Raw genomic sequence first — 19,963 nt, 5'->3', positions numbered from 1 at the left:
TATTTATCGCTCCATAAAATGCACTTTTTTCCCCACCCAAAAGTGGGTGGAAATGTCAGTGCGTCCTATGCAGCAAAGATACAAATTTTTAACACACACCCCGTCAGTCCTTTGTAAAACACCCCCAGTACCTTTTTTAACCCCCGTCACTTTTTAAAACACTCCATCCCGTACCTCTTCAAATGTTCCTATTGCCTGGTGGTCCAGTAGTGCATCGGCCGGCAGACATGAGCTCTCTGCCTGCCTGCCTGGGCTTGTGCCACCTCGTCCCGTCCCGCACCCCCTTAAATGTCTCCCATTGCCTGGTGGTCCAGCGGTGTGTCAGCCAAAAGGAGCAAGCTTTCTGCCCGCCAATCTGGGCCAGCGATGCCCTCCGAATGGAGCCTTCAGTTCTCGTGAGTCTGAAGGCACCATTCGGAGGTTGGCGCTGGCCCAGGCATGCGAGCGGAAAGCTCGTGCCTGCCGGCCAACACACTGCTGGTCCACCAGGTAATGGGAGACATTAAGGGGGTGTGGGCCCAGGAAGGCGGGTGGAGGGCTTGCACCTGCCGGCCACTGCACCATCAGGCAATGGGGGACATTTGAAGAGGTATGGGATAGGGGGGGTGTTTTAAAAAGGGACAGGAGTTTAAAAAGGTTGTATTACATTTTTTGTTTAATTGTTCTGCATACTGGAGGTTGCTCCCTGCTCTAGGAGGGGATGGGAGTTCATGCTGTGGTATTCTTGATTATTGTTCCAATCTTGTTTGGGACTTGTTTCTGTTTTGGGCTATGCCCTGTTTGTAATTTATTTTGGAAACCAATAAAAATTGTTGCACCATAAAAAAGGGATGGGGGATTTTAAAAAAGTGATGGGACGGGGGGATTAAAAAAGATACTGGGGGCAGGTTACAGTGCAGTGGGACAGGGTACAGAGCCTCGCAAGGCGTGTGGGGTTGGGTGAAGGGAGAATTTGGTTCAGAATTATTTTCTTGTCTTTCTCCTCTAAATCTAGGGTGCATCTTATGGAGCAAAAAATATGGTATATTAGGATTTTGATTGCACACTTGTGAAATCCTTTGATGGTATGTGGTCTAATTAGTGAGAGAGGTTCTCACATAGTAAAACTGTGGCTGGGTTAAGCATTGGAGCTTGTTCCTGTTTCAGGTTCTTGCTCTTTAGCGCTTACCTCATACTGAGGATGCACAACAGTAACCAAAAATGTATTAATTTTTTAGGTAACGTCCTGATTTACCCAATTTATGTCTTTTCCTTTTCCGCCGGTTCCACCCAGACAGAGAAGGGACACATCATGTAGGGTTTCCATATGGCTCCAGAAAAAGGAGGACAGATTGACATACGAGTTTTACTTTCTTTAAAAGCTATGGAAATGAGGAAGACAGACTGAGTCTGAGACATCTGGGTTTAATTCTATTGAAAGCACTGGAAGTAAAACCCGGATGCCTCAATTTGTCCTCCTTTTTCTGGAGCCATGTGGTAACCCTAAGTCGTCATAGAGGGCGAGAAGGAATGAAGATGTCGGCAGGGGACTCCCTGTAAACGAATAGCGACTGTGGCAAAAAAAAAAAAAAAAAGGGGAGGTCTGCTGTTAAGGTGATCCGGGACAATCCAGCCTTTTTATCAGGATTTCAATACAATTTGAATCCTGGTTTTTACCTTGTTCCTTAATTAGTACTGTGCAGCAAGCCCATGCTGCAGCCCTTCAATGCCCACCCCAGGCTGATGCAGCAGAGCTCACACTGCACTGACCAAGGACGCCGGAATGAATGATCTCGGTTGTGCATGTGTCAGTGTGAGCTTTGCCGCATTAGTCCGGGCAGGCAGCAAGTATAGTTGCGCTGACTTATCGAAAGGAAGAGGAGGAGGTACTTGGATGTCTTGGAGAGCCCTGGTAGGTAGTTGATCAGTGAGAGATGTATGCAAATGCTACGTCCCCGCAAACCGTTCCCATGCAGCTCTCTACTTCCAACTTGTCTTTGAGATCACCGACCCCCCAGCTCTTCAACTCCTCTTTTCCAGCAAAGGCGGGTCACATTCGAAAGGTAGTGCTAGAGGGGCGGGGTACCGGAGAAGGCAAGCTGCGGGATTGGTAGGCGACCTCAAGCATGAGTTTGACAGTATGAAGGGGGTGGAATTTTGAGGGACATGTGCTGGATCTCATATAGGGAGGAGAGGGGGAAATATGTTGGACCGGGAAAGGCGGGAGAGATGGCAGACCACGGGGGGTGGAAAGTCCCTCTTTGAATGTTTGTGAAGAGGGTGGGGCTTTGCTTGTGAGAGCCGAATACACGTGTCGCATGCGTGTGACTCGATATAACTGCGTCAGGTGGGCGTTCCCTCTGTAAGCGACAGCTTTATTGGCCTTCTGTTTGCACGCAGTGTATTGATAAAGTCTGTTGCATTAAAAAAAAAAATTTGAATTGCTTGGCGCGCCGGTGAACAGCTGTTTGTGAGGAGTGGCACATTTATCTGGTTTGTACTGTTGTCGTGAGAGGAAGAGGCGCGAAATTTATCCTGGTATTACCTTTTTTCATTTTACTTATCTTATTGTTATGCGCCAGTGAGCAAAGAGGTTTTTGGGAATCTTTATTCGGGTGTTGTATTCTTGGAAGAGTTTTACTGGCTTGTATTAGGCCGCCTTGTTTTTTTGCTTTTAATGGTCTTAACTTACCATGGATAGACCCTGAATTTATAAGAATAGCCATACTAAATCAGACCAATTGTCCATCTAGCCTTTGCAGGGCCATGTTTTGGATTTGTAGATGCTTGAAGGGCCTCAGAAAAAAATAGTTAATGTCTTATTAAAAAAATGACAACTTTGCATGAGATAAAACTCTTTATAGTTCATACATCTTTCCTTTTGGCTAAGTCTTAATAATAATATTATAACTTATAGCTAAAGAGACATATGATCAAGAAACTTTTATTTTACTTTTGTGATTATGATAAACATACCGAGGGCCTCAAAATAGTACCTGGCGGGTTGTGAGTTTGAGACTACTGATCTAGTCCAATCTCCTGTTTCCAACAGTGGTCAATCCAGATCAAAAGTATCTGGCAGAAATCCAAATAGTAGCAACATTTCATTCTACTGATCCAGGGGAAGCAGTGTCTTCCTCCATGTCTTTCTCTATAGCAGACTATAGACCTTTCCTCCAAGAACTTGTCCAAACCTTTCTTAAACCCAGCTAGCTAAAGGCTATAGCCACATCCTTTGGCAATGAGTTCCAGGGTTTAACTATTCTTTGGAGTTAAAAAATAAAAATTATAGTAAATGATGGCAGATAAAGACCCCGAATGGTCCATCCAGTCTGCCTAAACATACACTCTATAATTTAATGATTTAATTTAAATTGTTCTTTTTCTTAGATATTTCTGGACCAGAAACCCAGAGCTCTGCCCAGTACTGTGCCTAGGTTCCATCTACTAGAGTCTCCATCAAAGCTCACTTCAGCCCATCTAATCCATCCCAGCCCATCCTCAATTGAATGGCCATATACAGGACACAGACCATGCAAGTCTGCCCAGTACTGGCCTTAGTTCGTCAATATATGCCACCATTTTCTGTTCATCCCATGCTTTTTTTTTTTTTTTTTTTTTTAACTGTTGCTGTTTTCCTCTCCACCACCTCCCTCAGGAGTGCATTCCAGGCATCAACCACCCTCTTCGTAAAGAAGAAATTCCTAACATTACTCTTAAGTCTACCACCCCTCAACCTCAGATTATACCCTCTGGTTTTACCATTTTCCTATCTATGGAAAAGATGTTGTTCTACGTTAATACCTTTCAAGTATTTGAACATCTAAATCATATCTCCCCTGTCCCTCCTTTCCTCTGGCGTATACATATTCAGAGCTTCCAGTCTCTCCTAATACGTCTTTTGACGCAAACATCCTACCATTTTACAATCCTCCTATTTTTTAAGTACTGCATTTATGTAATTTTATTGTGCGTCCCCTGGCTTTTGTACTTTTTGAAAGAGTGAAAAATTGATTCTCTTACTACTCAAGATTTTGTAAACTTTGATCATATCCTCCCTCCCTCAGCTGTCTATTTTCCAGGCTGAAGAGTCACAACCTCTAGTTTTTCTTCTTACCAGAGGAGTTCCATCCCCTTTAACATTTTGGTTCCTCCTCTTTGAACCTTTCCTGATTCCACTCTTGCTTGAGATACTCTGAGCAGAACTGTGTGCAATACTCAAGATGAGGACACACCATGGAGCAATGCATATGCATTATAATATTCTTGGTATTATTTTCTCCCATGTACCTTCTAAATGATAGGTACCACCACAATGGGACCTAGAAATTGCTGCTAACATAATTGGGTGCTTCTGGTTCTTTACATTTAAGATTCTTAACGTCCCCTTTGTTCTAGTTGCTCCTGGCTGAAATTTGAGCCTTAACAGGATTTCAGGGTTGACAAAGGATGCTGGGGAATTGTGTGCAGGCTTGAATAACATTGGGCATCAGAGTGGTCTGTAACTATCTCTCTGTTTTAGCAGACTGAACTACAGTATTTCCAGAGTGAATAGCTTTCACAGTATGCCTTGTAGTCTGGTTGCTATCCTGCTATTAAAAAACAAAACAGGCAAAAGGGATGAGATGACTTCCCTATGAGAAAGAGCTAAAGCAGCTAGGGCTCTTCAGCTTGGAGAAGACGGCTCAGGGGGTGATATGATTGAGGTCTATAAAATACTGAGTAGAGTGGAAATGGAAGATGTGACTCACTTGGTTTACTTTTTCCTAAACTACTAGTACTAGGGGGCATGTGATGAAGTTACTAAGTAGTAGATTTAAAACAAACCAGAGAAAATATTTAATCACACAATGTGTGATTAAACTCTGACATTCATGAGGTGAAATCATTTAGCTTAGCAGGGTTTTTAAAAATTTTGGATAATTTCCTAAAAGAGAAGTCCATAGGTCATTATTGAGATGGCTTGGAGAAATTCTCTGCTTATTTTTAGGATAAGCAGCATAAAATCTGTTTTATTACTCTAAATCTTGCTAGGAACTTGGGACCTGGGTTGGCCACTGTTGGAAACAGGATACTGGGCTTAATGGACCTTCGGTCTGTCCCAGTATGGCAATTCTTATGTTAACTATTAGTCTGGGTGGGGAAGGACTTTATATTATGTGGCTTATATCTGGATACAGGTACAAGGTTTCACCTTGGCTATCTCTGGACATCAAAGCTTCAGAGAAGGCCTATACTGCTGGTTAGTGAAAGGGAGCTTGACAGCATGTAAGAGTGAGTTTTGCTCTTCATTAAAGTGCTCCAGCAGCTTTACTGTAGCTACAAACGTTCCAAGCTTTGCCTGTTGGTGACATTAGTGATATTTAGCTTTATATAACTTTGACATGATAGTTTTGTATGCGTTGTCAAAGTCTTATACATTAAGGCCTGATTTTTGTTGTCGGCGGCTGCCAAGCTTATGTCAATCATGTGATGGTGAGGGTACAGAATTGCGCCTCCAGCAAAGGTAGGCGCTGGAAATGTAGGCTAGGATTTCCCAGGCCTACCTTTAATGGGAATCGCGCTTCCATAGGTGCTTTAGACCGTCTAATGCCATTGTAGGCGATAGGAGGCCTAATGCGCCTACAGAGGTGTGATTCTGGCGCCAATTTAAGCGCTGGTAGGTGCCTTGAAACTCAGTTAAAAATGTTGTTTTAACAGCATTTTTCTTTTATTTAATTTGGACAACTACCGACGCTGGTTAGAGAATCCAGGCCTAAGTGGTTTTCTCATTTCCCCTAGCATTGTACAAGGTGTTTCCTGCTTATTCTTTTGTGAGAAACATATCTGATATATCTGTATTTTGTTCAGTCAAGTGGTAGATTGTTCTCAAGTATTGCATTATCTACAGAATCCAGGTTCTTGAGATTTCCAGTTACAGTGTTGTGTACATATGTCTACAATAGACTTGAGATTACCTCTGAATTTGGTGAGGGTCTTGTGTTTTGGTGAGGGTCTTGTTGTGCTTTGGGAATTTAAAAAAATTCCCAAAGCCAGAACTTGATTCTTTAACTGAAGAAAACCCTTATACCTAATCTGCATTGCTCTGGAAATATTTGAGTCCTATGTCCAAAAAAAGGAAATACCGTATTTTTTTGCACCATAAGACCTACTTTTTACCCCCCAAAAAATGGGTGGGGAAAAAGGGTGCATCCTATGGAATGAATATCCAAATCCCCCCCCCTGTTACCTTGCAGGACCACCCGCCGCCGGTTGCTCACTGCTGCCAAAAGTAGAAGGGAAGGGCCAGGCGGGTGCAGCGATTGCACGCTGCCGGCCCAGAAGCCTTACCCCTGACATCAATTCGGGTCAATCCATACCTTCTCGCTGACGTCAGAATTGACATCAGGGGTAAGACTTCTGGGCTGGCGGCGTGCAATCGCTGCACCCGCCTGGCCCTTCCCATCAATTGCTTGCATTCTGGGTGCTGCGCTGCTGAGCTAGGAGTCCGCCTCCCACCCCCCCACCCCCGCTACTGCTGCTTCGTTGACTTGTCCTCACAGCAGCAGTGGGAGGTAATTAAATCCAGCGGGCAAGCTTGAGGGGGGGCGGAAAAGGACAGAGGCTGGAAGGTAGTGAGGGGAATAGGAGGGAAAGAGGAAGGGGCAATTGGCCTGAGGAAGAAAAGAAAGAAATCACCAGACAACAGTGGGGGTGGGTGGAGGAAGAGGACAAAGGCTGGAAGGCACTGAGGGGGACATAGGAAGGAGGAAGGGACAATTGTTGGGCCTGAGGAAAGAAAGAAAGAAAGAAAGAAATCACCAGACAATAAAGGTAGGAAAAATTATTTTATTTTCAATTTAGTGATCAAAATGTCAGTTTTGAGAATTTATATCTGCTATCTATATTTTGCACTATATTTGTCTACTTTTCTATAGTTGTTACTGAGGTTACATTACATATTTTAAAAAGTCATCTGCCTTGACATCTGTGCCCTGTCCCTGCCTGCCCTATGCCCTGTCCTCTCTGTCCCGGCCTACTACTAGACCACCAGAGGGGGACAGGGTGCAGAGCCTGGCAAGGAGTGTGAGGTTGGGTGCAGAATCTGGCAGGGAGAATTTGGTTCAGAATGTTTTTTTTTCTTGTTTTCCTCTTCTAAATCTAGGGTGCGTCTTATGGAGCAAAAATATAGGTATGTCTACCTCGAAATAGGCACAAAATATTTCAAAGTCTGAGGTAGACTGGGTGGGTATGTTCTTCTGGGAGGTCTTTACAGATTTTTTTTTTTTTTTTTTGTTACGGTTTTTCTATTCTCCACAGGTGGTAACACATCTACTACTCCTCCTTTTCCTATTGTCAACATTTTCCCAGAGAGCTTCAGGGGAATTTATCTCGTCCCTGGATTTAACAGAGGCCCATCTACATATCCTCATATTTCTGGAATGCAAGAAGTTCTTAAGATTCCATGTTCTACATTAACATTTCAAGTTTGTGGCCTTGCCCGTCGGGCTTGCTACAGCTCCTCGCCCATTCACAGAAGTGATGCTGGTGGTAGAAGTTCACCATCACAGATTAGGCATGATGACTGGCTGATGAGCGTCGGGTGGTGCATGCAGATGTTCAGCTGCTCCAGAGGCTTGGGTGGGTGATCATCCTTCTCATGAGTCAACTCACACCGCCGCAGGACTTAGAATTGCTAGGCGTTCTCTTTGCCAAGGGGGTGAACCAGATTTTCCTTCCAGAAGCTCGAAAATCAGACTGCTCCAGCTGATACTGGCCTTTCCCAACATGCCTGTCTGAATAGCTGAGCAATACCTTCAGGTTTTGGGAGCGATGATAGTGACCATCTGTGTCATCTCCAAGATGAGGGCTCATTTGCACATGCTTCTCTCCTATTAGAGTCAGCAAAGGTATCTGCAGCATGTATGGTTCCCATGGACACCAGAGGCTCAGCGTAATCTTGCCTGGTGGTTGAATCCTCTCTCTCGCTCTGGAACTTCGAGCGATCTGTCTGGCTCTTCGACACTCCACGTGCACAATTCAAAATCAGGTGGTTTGAGTTTTCTCAGACAATACCACTGTGGTAGCCTATGTCAACCACCAAGGGGGCACTAGGAACACGGCTCTGCGCCAGTAGTCTCAAATGCTTTTTTGCTGGGCAGAACAGCTTCTTCTGGTGCTATCCGCAGTACATATAGCCGGAGTGGACAACATACAAGTGAATTTTCTCGGTCACCAGACTCTGGATCCTGGTAAATGGTCTCTGTTCCAGAGAACCTTCCCCTATATAGTAGAAAGTTGGGGTAATCTGATGTTCAGCTTGATGGTATCGGCATCATAACAGAAGACTTCTCGAGTCTTCTGCTGCCACCAAAAGGCAGGCAGTGCGGGATTAGACACCATGGTGCAGACATGACTGCAGGAGGGCCATCTTTGTCTTTCCTCCATGGCCCATGATGGGCATCCTATGTGACGGGTCCAACCGCACCAGGGTTAGGAGTTTCTTGTGGCGCCTGATTAACCAAGACAGAGGTATGCCATTGGATCTGGGACTCAAAATTTCCCTGTTCCTCATACCTCCTCAAGCAGGGTCCATTGCCCTGTAGGCGCCGGACCACCTTGATCTTCCAGCCTGGCTACTGAGCGCACAGACAGTGTGCAGGGGATACTCGATGGGAGTGATAGCTACCATCTTGTGCAACAAGAATTATTCTTCTGTAGCAGCGTTTGTTAAAGCCTGGAAGCAATTTTCAGTCTTGGTGTGTTAGGAACAGCGAGGATCTGAGCATTACGTCGGTCCCCATCATTCTCGCCTGCCTTCAGGAAGGTCTGGAAAAGGGCTTTAGCAGTTGGCTCTCTGATTCAGATTGCTGGGCTTTCTTGCCTCGGTCCTAGGCCCTTGTGGGGCTCTTTAGCCACTCATCCGGATGTTGTTGGGTTCCTGATGTGTGCATTGCAGCTCTGCCATTCTCTGTGTCGGCCATGTTTGACTTAGAATCTCACTCTGGTTCTTAGGTCGCTTGCTGGTCTGCCCTACAAATTGTTGGACTGGGCATTCTTGATGAATATCGCTGTCAAGATGGTTTTCCTAGTGGCCATTACTTTGACCTGTGAAGTTTACAAACTTCAGGCCTTGTTCTGCAGAGATCCTTTTCTTCACATCAAGAAATCCCAGTGTCAACCTAATCTTTTATACTAGTTTATTTTCTAAAGCATGCTAGTTTACAAATTTAATGCATTTATTTTTAAGGGCTTTTTTAGGTTTTTGCGTGTATTCACAAAACCTGCAAAAAAAATTTAATAAAGATCTTTAAAACCAATTAGCCCATTCTTAGTAAAAAAAAAAAAAAAAAAAATACACTGGTATAGCATGCTCAAAGTGTAGCATGCAGGGGTAGGTGGGATTTTATCATGCATACATTATACACATAAAAATACAATACACTTCTCCCTCTGAATGCATGAGGGTTAGGGGCAGAGCCAGCCCTCGAATATGGAAATTCACGGATAACTATTAGGGCTGATACTTACCCACCCCCACCTCCCTCCTGCATCCCAGACCTTACCTCAGGGGTGCCCAACGCGTCGATCGCGATCGACCAGTAGCTCAGGAAGGCAACTCGAGTCGATTGCACTCGTGTTGCCGTCCTGATCTACGGGCCGATCAGCCTTCCTCTCCAGTGTTCTCCCTAGGGCCTTTTAGCTGGGCAGTCCGCCCAGCTGTCATCTGCCGCTGCTGAACATTAACCCCCCCCCCCAAAAAAAAAAAAAACCGGCTTGGAGATTTCAGCCCCTAGCGAACTTATGCTCCGGGCTCTAACGTGTGCGTACAGGCTTCTCTTCTCTTCCCTCCGAAACTGGAAGTTATGTCCGGGGAGGGGGGGGGAGAAGGGAAGCCTGCACGCACATGTTGAGAGCCCTGAAGCAAGCGTTCGCTACGGGCTAATACGGGAGACAGGTTAGTGAAGCATTTGTTCTTGTTCCTGCCGGGTCCTGCCTACTTTCTGTTTCCGCGAAGGCAGGACCCGGCAGCATTTCCCCCAATAGGTTGATCACGATCTTGGGCTGATCAGCCTTCCTCTTCCCGACGGCAGAATTGACGTCGGGGAGAGGAATGCTAGTTGGCCGAAGCAGGGAGAGCTTGGGGCCTGTTATTGGTGGCGTTTGGGTCCTGGTCCCCGATGGTAATGGCAGTGGCAGTGGCTTGGGGGAGGGCAGGGAGAAAGAAAGAAAAAGGGCAGGCAGGGAGACAGAAGGAAAGAAGAGAAACAGAAAAAAATGAAAGGGAGGCAGAGAGAAAGAAAGGGCAGGGAAGAGGAAGGAAAAGTTGGGGGGAAGGAATGAGGTCTGGAGGAGAAGAAGCATACAGGCTAAAAGAAGGGAAGAAAGATTGTATGCACAGTCAGAAGAAGAAAGTGCAACCAGAGACTCATGAAATCACCAGACAAGGTAGGGAAAATGATTTTATTTTAAATTTAGTGATCAAAATGTCTGTCTATATTTTACACTAAGGTCCCTTTTACTAAACCGCAATAGAGGTTTTTAGCGCAGGGAGCCTATGAGTGTCGAGAGCAGCGCTGGGCATTCAGCGCAGCTCCCTGCGCTAAAAACTGCTATCGTGGTTTAGTAAAAAGGGAGGGGGTATATTTGTCTATTTTTGTATGGTTGTTACTGAGGTGATAGTGCTTAGAGTCATCTGCTTTGACCTCTTTGAAAAACCCTGGAATAGGAATGATGATTAACATTTTCTATGCATACAGTGTGCTTTGTGTTTTTTTTAAATTTTATTGTTGGTAGATCATTTTGACTTGGTCATTTAAAAAGTAGCTCGCAAGCCCAAAAAGTGTGGGCACCCCTGCCTTACCTGGTAGTCTAGCGGTGACGCAGGGCAGGATCAATCTTCCTACGCTCCTGCCCCTTACAGAGCCATCATCAAAAATGGCTGCTACAAGACCACGGGAACTCAAGGCAGCCATTTTTTATGATGGCTCGGCAGGAGCATAGGAAGATCACTCCTGCACTAGACCACCAGGTAAGGTCTGGGAGCCTTTAAAAACTAGGCAAAAAATGTGACACAAAAAATTGCAATTAGCTGAATTTGTGGGTATTAAACCCTCGGATTCGGAGGAAGAAGTGTATTCTGTATTTGTAGCCGCTTTTGTAATCACCTTTAGCAATAACAAATAAAACTTACTTGCCTTAACTCTATTAATAAAAGACTTTTCATTTTTGTCTATTTTAGCCTTCCTTGAACATGACAGTGACTGCACATTTCTTTGGTAAACTAAGGGCTTTAGCACTTACATTAGAGAAGGAGACTCATCACCTTGAACATGCATTTAATAACGATGACCTTGGTGAGTATATGATGTGATCCTGTTTCCAAAGTGTGTGCTTGGAGTTTTTTTTTTCTTTTGACAAGAGCAAACAATCATATTACTATATATCTAATTCTGGTGTGCCACAAAAAGCTACAAATTCACCATTCTGCCAAAGTTTCCATTAGGCCAGGGGTCACAACCTTTTTAAAGCAAAAAGCCATTTTATCCTAAATGTTTGATCCCAAATTTACAAAGAGCCACAATTGGTAGAGAAGGGGGATTGAGAGATGATTTTTAATTGGATATGGGTATATATGCATTTAATACAAAACCAAAACTTCAAATATTTACAGACAAAGAAAAACAATTTGAGACTTTTGATACTGTATTTCCGCACAGAGTTGTTTCATGTCCATTTCTCTATTTTTCCCTCTCTTCCCATGCACCATCACTCCCTCCCTTTATCCATATCTCTCTCTCTCTCTCTCTTCATACACCATATCTCTTTCCCCTCTACCCTTATGTCCATTTCTTCCTCTCACCACTCTCATTCCTCCTGCAACATATTTCCTTTCTCTACACCCCCAACCTCACTCACAAATGTTATGCTCTTTCTTGCTTCAACAGGTCAGTGGCGAATCATACAGCTTCCTGCCGCTAATCGGAAGCCTCTTCTCTATTGCATCCAGCCAGTTAGAAACAGGAAGTTCTGACAGAGGGCAGGAGAAGACAGATGAGAGGTTTCCAGGTTAGTGGCAGGTAGCTGTAGGAATCACTGCTGCGAACCCATTAAAGCAAGAGAAGAGCTGCAACCACATGGTAAAAAGAGCTGCGAATTGCTGACCACTGAATTAGGGTAATCTAGAGCTTGACTCATCCTGTGTGCCAGGTCACCATGGTACAAATTGCTGACCACTGAATTAGGCTAATCTAAGGCTTGACTCATCCTGTGTGCCAGGTCACCATGGTGCCTAAAAATTTAACTCTTAACACCTAAGATTTTGTGCACATGAAGTACTCATTGCTACATGTTGCTGCTAAAGAAATAAGCACATCTGCATGAATGACTCAAATTAGGTTTGTCAAATGGTATAGGAATTCTCATTGGACTAGCACTGCAGTTCTGCATTGTGATGTCTTTAAACCTAATGAGAGCCACATGTGGATTGCGAAGATCTTCAACGTGACCTAATCAGGCTCGAGGAATGGGCATCAACTTGGCAGATGAGGTTCAACGTGGATAAGTGTAAAGTGATGCATGTAGGTAACAAAAATCTCATGCATGAATACAGGATGTCCAGAGCGGTACATGGAGAGACCTCCCAGGAAGGAGACTTGAGAGTTATGCTCGACAAGTCAATGAAGCCGTCTAAGCAATGTGCGGCAGTGGCGAAAAGGGTGAACAGAATGCTAGGAATGATAAAGAAGGGATCACGAACAGATCAGAGAAGGTTATCATGCCGCTGTACCGGGCCATGGTGCGCCCTCACCTGGAGTACTGCGTCCAGCACTGGTCGCCATACATGAAGAAGGACAGACAAGGGTCCAGAGAAGAGCAACTAAGATGATTAAGGGGCTGGAGGATTTGCCATACAGTGAAAGATTAGAGAAACTGGGCCTTTTCTCCCTCGAACAGAGGAGATTGAGAGGGGACATGATCGAAACATTCAAGGTACTGAAGAGAATAGACTTAGTAGATAAGGACAGGTTGTTCACCCTCTTCAAGGTAGGGAGAACGAGAGGGCGCACTCTAAAATTGAAAGGGGATAGATTCCGTACGAACGTAAGGAAGTTCTTCTTCACCCAGAGAGTGGTAGAAAACTGGAACGCTCTTCCGGAGTCTGTCATAGGGGAAAACACCCTCCAGGGATTCAAGACAAAGTTAGACAAGTTCCTGCTGAACTGGAACGTGCTCAGGTAGGGCTAGTCTCAGTTAGGGCACTGATCTTTGATCAGATGGCCCCCGCGTGAGTGGACTGCTGGGCATGATGGACCACTGGTCTGACCCAGCAGTAGCAATTCTTATGTTCTTATGTAGATTGAGGCTTGGTTTCTTTAGCAGTGGTAATAGACACTAGTGGAAAGGGAGATGTCAAAACACCAGACTGGCTGAGGGGTGGGTGTAGGAGATTAGGACTGCTAAGGAGAGAAACTGGTTGAGGACAGGGTGTGTGAAACAAGAGGAGAAACCTAGCAAAGAGATGCATCTAAGCATACTACATAAGAACATAAGAATAACCTTACTGGGTCAGACCAAATATCTATCAAGCCCAATTTCTCACGGTGGCCAATCCAGGTCCCTAGTACATGGCCAAAACCCAAGGAGTAGCAACATTCTATGCTACTGATCCAGGGCAAGCAGTGGCTGCCCCATGTCTTTCTCAGTAACAGAATATGGACTTTTCCTCCAGGAAATTGTCCAAACCTTTCTTAAAACCAGCTGCGCTATCCGCTCTTACCACAACCTCTGGCAATGCGTTCCAGAGCTTAACTATTCTCTGAATGAAAATATTTCCTCCTATTGGTTTTAAAAGTATTTCCCTGTAACTTTATTGAGTGTCTCCTAGTCTGTAATTTTGACGGAGTGAAAAATCAATCCACTTGTACCCGTTCTATTCCACTCAGGATTTTGTAGACTTCAATCACATCTCCCCTCAGCCTTCTCTTTTTTCCAAGCTGAAGAGCCCTAAACTTTTTAGTCTTTCCTCATAAGGGAGGAGTTCCATTCCGTTTATCCCAACTAGTGGATGAACTTGGGGTGAGCTAGTTTCCTAGGGTAAGGTCCCAGAACCCTGATCTGATTTGCAGGCTGTCCAGGGGGGCTTACTGACAAGCAGGGAACCCCCAGAAGCAGATGTTCTCCAACAGTCTGCAATCTCCTGCAGTCCAGGAAGTCCCCACAGGGAACCTCCTCAGCATGAGGGCAAAACCATGACCGAAAATTACTGTAAAATCACAAAAAGAAACATGAGCAGAAAAGATAAGCTCCTACAGCCTGGCCTCTAGGAATTGAAACTGGAGTATATAGGAGCAAGCTCAGTGGTACGGTGTGAGGGGGAGGAGATAAAAGCTTCAAGGTTTGAGGCTACCTACAGATCCCTGGTGGAAGGAGGTAAATAACCAACTGTTCTCGGAATAAAGTGAGGATTTACAAGAAAGAAAATGACCAAAGGTAAGAAATTAATCTTTCGATCATGGAGCTGTCAGAAGAGCTAAGGAATAGTTATTCAAAAATAAAGATTGGGGAAAGGTGGTAAGAAAATTTCAATGTGTTTGAATATCTCTTGGGGCACATCAAATATGTCATAGTAAACTACAGCTTGGTGTTACCAGGGCACTGCCTCAGGCTGTCCCTTCAGTCATTAGCTATTACTTTTGTGAGCAGCATTTCTTGGGGCTTTATACATAAAACTTAGTTGTGTTGAGTTGTTACCATTTTGGGTGAATTTCTTCATAAAGACGGTGTGATACATCCCAGTAAATACATGGAAGCCCAGTATATGCATATTTCTCATGTACATATGATATTCAGAAGCATGCATTTGGAAATTACAGACTGGTAAGCTTCACTTCAGTGTCGCAAAATGGAAGAAACAATTATAAAAAATAAAATTGTGGCACACGTAGACAAACATGATTTAATGAGACAGAGTCAGTATGGGTTCAGGCGAGGGAGATCTTCCTCACCCATTTGCTTGACTTCTTTGAAGGTGTGAATAAACATGTGGATAAAGGTGAGCGGTTGATATAGTGTGTCTAGATTATCAGAAAGCTGTTGATAAAGTTCCTCACAAGAGGCTCCTGAGAAAATTATAGTGTCATGAGATAGGTGGTAAAGTTCAGTTGTGGACTAGAAATTGGTTAATGAATAGAAAACAGAGGGTAGGGTTAAATGGTCATTTTTCTCAATGGAGGAGAATAAACAGTGAGTAAATGATCTGGAAATTGGAACAACGAGTGAGATGATTAAATTTGCAGATGACACTAAACTGTTCAAAGTTGTTAAAACGCATGCGGATTGTGAAAAATTGCAGGCAGTCCTTAGGAAATTGGGAAGATTGGGCGTCCAAATGGCAGATGAAATTTAATGAGGACAAATGCAAAGTGATGCACATTGGGAAGAATAACCTGAATCACAGTTACTGGATGCTAGGGTCCACCTTGGGGGTTAGCGCCCAAGAAAAGGATCTGGGTATCATCGTAGACAATATGATGAAACCTTCTGCCTAATGTGCGGCGGCAGCCAAGAAAGCAAACAGGAGGCTAGGAATTATTAAAAAAGGGATAGTTAACAAGACTAAGAATGTTATAATATCCCTGTGATGGTGCGACCTCATCTGGAGTATTGCATTCAATTCTGGTCTCCTTATCTCAAGAAAGATATAGTGGCACTAGAAAAGGTTCAAAGATAGTAAAGGGGCTGGACCTCCTCTCGTTTAAGGAAAGACTAAAACGGTTAGGGCTCTTCAGTTTGGAAAAGAGACAACTGAGGGGAGATATGATAGAAGTCTACAAAATCCTGAGTGGAGTAGAACAGGTACAAGTGGATCAATTTTTCACTCCATCAAAAATTACAAACTCAATGAAGTTACAGGGAAATAACTTAAAACCAATAGGAGGAATTTTTTTTTCACTCGGATTATAGTTAAGTTCTGGAACGTGTTGCCAGAGGATTTGGTAAGAGCAGATAGCGTAGCTGATTTTAAGAAAGGTTTGGACAAGTTATTTGAGGAAAAATCCATAGTCTGTTATTGAGAGACATGGGGGAAGCCACTGCTTTCCCTGGATCGGTAGCATGGAATATTACTACTCCTTGGATTTTGGCCAGGTACTAGTAACCTGGATTGGCCATCTGAGAACAGGCTACTGGGCTTGATGAACCATTGGTCTGACCCAGGAAGGTTGTTCTTATGTTCCTAAGGCACAATTATTCATTTATTAAAGCATTTTTTAACAAATATCTAAAAATGAACTGAGAAGTTATCCCATGCATATTCCTACTGAAAAAGAAAAATGCTGAGAAGTTTGGGAAATCCTGGATTACACACTTAAAGGATACATATACATCAGTTGAACTAATGGAAGCATTGGAAATATCTTGTGTATTCCAGCTATTCAGTATAAGAAGAAACTAATTTGGTAAAATAGGGTTCCTTTTTAGAGTTTACCAAATGTGTCCACTTTCTAGTATTTCATTCTTCCAACTAGCTATCATTTAATAAATTACTACTTTACTGTATTAAAAGATGTCTTTGGAAATTAGAATATGTAGCTGAATAAGAAATTGTCATTAACATAAAATGAAACTATGAAACTAAAAGGATGCTGATACTGAGTTAGACATATTTCATATGCAGAATAATTTTCTCTAATTTCTCAACAGATTTCAATGGTTATGAAGATGAAAGCCCAATGAGAGTCTTGCACGATCTGCATTCAGAAGTTAGGGCTTTGAAGGTATAATTCCTACACCTCTGAATTCTTTTGTTTCTATAGGATGCTATTGAAGTATTTGATCTTTCCAGTTCATGGTAAAACCATTCATAAGCCTATTCAGTTTCCCAAAATTAACCAAACTACTTTTACAATTGCATGAAATATCTGTGGAAAGATTGTTGGCTAATACACAGTACATGTTGGTGGTCTGTAATTTGTCAGTAGTAAATATGTCATTTTATTGCAGGAAGCTGATTACTTGGCATCATTAGGAGGTCTACTTTAAAACATAAAATAACATATTTAGAGGGTAATATAGGTCACTTTTGAAAAGGCCACTTAGGTACCTATGTGTCTTTATAAAAAAGACAAAACAACAAAAATGGAGGAACTGGAGAAAAATATTCAAATAAATCAAATGATATATCTCCAGTTAGTCTGTACTGGTAACAAAAATGCACAATAGTTTAACCCCTTATCAACACTAGACTTCATTTTCAATCAAAGAGCTAGATGGAGGAAAACGCCTCAGAAGCTGCAGGGCAAACGTTGCTCTGGAGCTATGAAGGGGAGCTTAAATTGCTCTTTAACTCCCCTCCAGCATTCTATCATTAGCAAAACAACCCATTAAATGTGCTATGTATGATAATACAAAAAGTAGGCAGCATTTATCTTTGCCTTAACATGACTACAGTTTCCTCACTGAATCAATAAAAGCCAATGATGGCCAACGTTTCATGATCTGCCGATCATTTCTTCAGGACTCTTAGGCCCAAGGTGTCTGAACCAATCAGGGCCTTAGGCCTTTCCCTGGTGCATCATGTGAGGGGAAGGGCCTAAGGCCCAGTGTCGGCAAGCAAGGAGCAGGAGGTGTTTACAGTACCTCCTGCTCCCAACTTTTAAAGTTGGGAGCAAGGACCTGGAGGGGGCCTCTGGTGGCAGGAGGAAGTGGGCATCCCTCATGCCTTTTCTTTTTTTTTTTTTTTTTTGGGGGGGGGAGTTTCTTTGTAGCAGGAGGGAGTGGGCAACTTTCCTGCCATTTGTTTTAGGTTCAGGTGGGTCACTGCGTTTGTCGGGGGGAGGGGCACAATTGTCATGAGTCATTGGGGGAAGAGCAGCAGTGGGGGATATTTTTAATTTTTTTTTTATGGGGCAGATATTTTGTGTGTAATACACACAAAATATTTGTGCCATTGAAAAATGAAAAAAAAATCCCATGTGGGAAGTCGTCAAACCATGTCTGTGATAGCAACAAGATCTAAGTCTGCCTCTAACATCAAGGCTTGCAGGTCCTGGATTTGAACTCATTGCTTTTTAGCTGTATTTTGATGCTCTCACTTTTTGCACAGCTTTTTGCCTAGTCTCCCCTTGATTGCTGATGAATGATTTACTACGATTGTTTTGTGTTGTATTTCTCCCAAACACTGTTATCCAACTTTTTGTTGTTGCTGGGGATGACTTTTTTAACTCGGCTGGTTCTGTGTGCCTCTCCCCCCCCCCCCTCTATTTTAAACATTTGGAGGTATATTGACTGAATTTCTCAGCAAGGATCTTCTTTCCCGTCAAAGAGAGATATAGGCCCCAGCCTCCTGTGTATCTAAAACCTTCCTGTTGACACCAGGTTTTAAGTCACTTATTGAAGTTTTCTGTATTATGTAATCTTTCCTCCTTTTCACAGGCAGGAAACAACTCAGAAAAATCTAGTCTGTACCAAAGCCCTCCCCCCCCACCTTCTGAAAAGCTCTCTGTACTTGGTGTGATATTTTTGGCCAGATCATTTGTCCTCAGATGGATAAGTACATCAACCTTAGAATCTTCGCTCTCTCCTCTGATCATACTCTGTATTTGGTTTGTACAGTGGTACCTTGGTTTACGAGCATAATTCGTTCCAGAAGTATGCTCGTAAACCAAAATACTCGTATATCAAAGCGAGTTTCCCCATAGGAAATAATGGAAGCTCGCTTTGATACGTTCCCACCCCCCGAGGCCAGCGGCGCTGCTCTATCCCCCCTCCCCCCACGAGAACTGGCATTGCTCTCCCTGAAGGCCCCCCGTATGATCCGGCACCCTCCCCCTCGCGATTCAGCACCCCTCCACCGCAATCTGAAGTCCCCCAGACCCACCCTAACCCGCTTCTTACTGTCATCTGGGCCTCGGCACCAGCACCAACGCACAGGACATGCAGGTGCCGAGGCCTAGATGACAGTAAGAAGCGGGTTCAGGTGGGTCTGGGGGACTTCAGATTGTGGCACGGGGGGCGCCGCTTGCAAATCGAGGTACCCTCGGTTTCCGAGGCGCCGATTTTGCGAATGTTTTGCTCGTCTTGTAAATGTTTGCAAATGCAAATGTTTGCGAATGCGAATGTTTTGCTCGTCTCACTGCTAGCCATTTTCTGTTTATATTTCTGAGCACTGTCTGATAGACACTGCAACAGCATTAAAAATTTTTGTTTAAATCTTTTACATTTACGTAAGTCCTGATATTTTTCATGTCACTCTCAAAGATAGGTAAAATACTCAAAGCAAGATCATTGACTTAATGGTAAATATACAAGGTTCTGCTTTGAATGTATTTTTCTCTTCTAATTTTTGGGTCCTCTTACATAATTTTACTAGTTTATATAGCACTAGAATTTGTGTGAGATTCATTGGATAATTTTGTCAAATCTGAAAAACTACATGACACATTTTCCTGCCAAATTTAAATTACTAAATGATTTTAATGAAATTTCAGTGACTCTAAAAGCCATGTGTTTGTTTATTTTTGTCCATAAAGAGAAATATTCAAAGCTCTACTGATCAAGTATATTCTAAGGCAGAAGAAATTACTGAATTCCTGAAGGCTTATAAAGTACTAAAGCAAAGAACTGCAATGGACCTTGAAAACATCAAAGTGCTTTTTGAAAAATATGGATATAAGCCACTTTCTGTAGAAGATCAAGGTAATAATCCATTTTGTGTGCATGTGTGTGGTGATGAGTTGAGCTAAAGGTTAATTCTAATAAATTCCATTCTTCTGGTTACATATGTCCAGATCTGAATGCAGTAATTCTATATGCAGAGTATGACATGGTGACAGAATTTGTAACCATCCCCACAGATAACCGTGGAAACTATCCCATATCATTCTTTAATGTCTATCTCAATCTCGGTCCTTCTACACCAGCATTCTTCAATACAAGGATTAAGGGTTAGTGGTTGAGCCCATTCATATTCTCCCTCTCCTTAAAGAATGACATGGGAGATGGT

At 43.3% G+C, this 19,963-nt stretch overlaps 1 protein-coding gene across 6 annotated transcripts in view; it reads left to right on the top strand.

Annotated features, from left to right (window-relative positions):
- The first annotated feature begins 1,775 nt into the window (after positions 1-1,775).
- SKA3 (spindle and kinetochore associated complex subunit 3) overlaps positions 1,776-19,963 on the top strand; it is a 61,125-nt gene continuing 42,937 nt past the window's right edge. Inside the window, exons 1-5 of one of the 6 annotated variants that reach the window (XM_033950246.1) lie at positions 1,877-1,891; positions 11,201-11,315; positions 11,907-12,027; positions 16,663-16,736; positions 19,491-19,656. In XM_033950246.1, the coding sequence (XP_033806137.1) occupies positions 11,292-11,315; positions 11,907-12,027; positions 16,663-16,736; positions 19,491-19,656 (385 nt within the window). In that variant the 5' untranslated portion in view covers positions 1,877-1,891; positions 11,201-11,291. Of the gene's footprint in view, positions 1,892-2,306; positions 2,327-2,353; positions 2,518-11,200; positions 11,316-11,906; positions 12,028-16,662; positions 16,737-19,490; positions 19,657-19,963 lie in introns of those variants that run through there. The other 5 variants (XM_033950245.1, XM_033950249.1, XM_033950244.1 and 2 more) reach the window with 5 other exon arrangements.

Source organism: Geotrypetes seraphini, chromosome 6 (genome assembly GCF_902459505.1).
Source record: "Geotrypetes seraphini chromosome 6, aGeoSer1.1, whole genome shotgun sequence".
In the NCBI taxonomy this organism is placed as follows: Eukaryota; Metazoa; Chordata; class Amphibia; order Gymnophiona; family Dermophiidae; genus Geotrypetes; species Geotrypetes seraphini.
The sequence above is the reverse complement of the archived record's forward strand: the minus strand, read 5'-3'. Positions and strand labels throughout refer to the sequence as shown.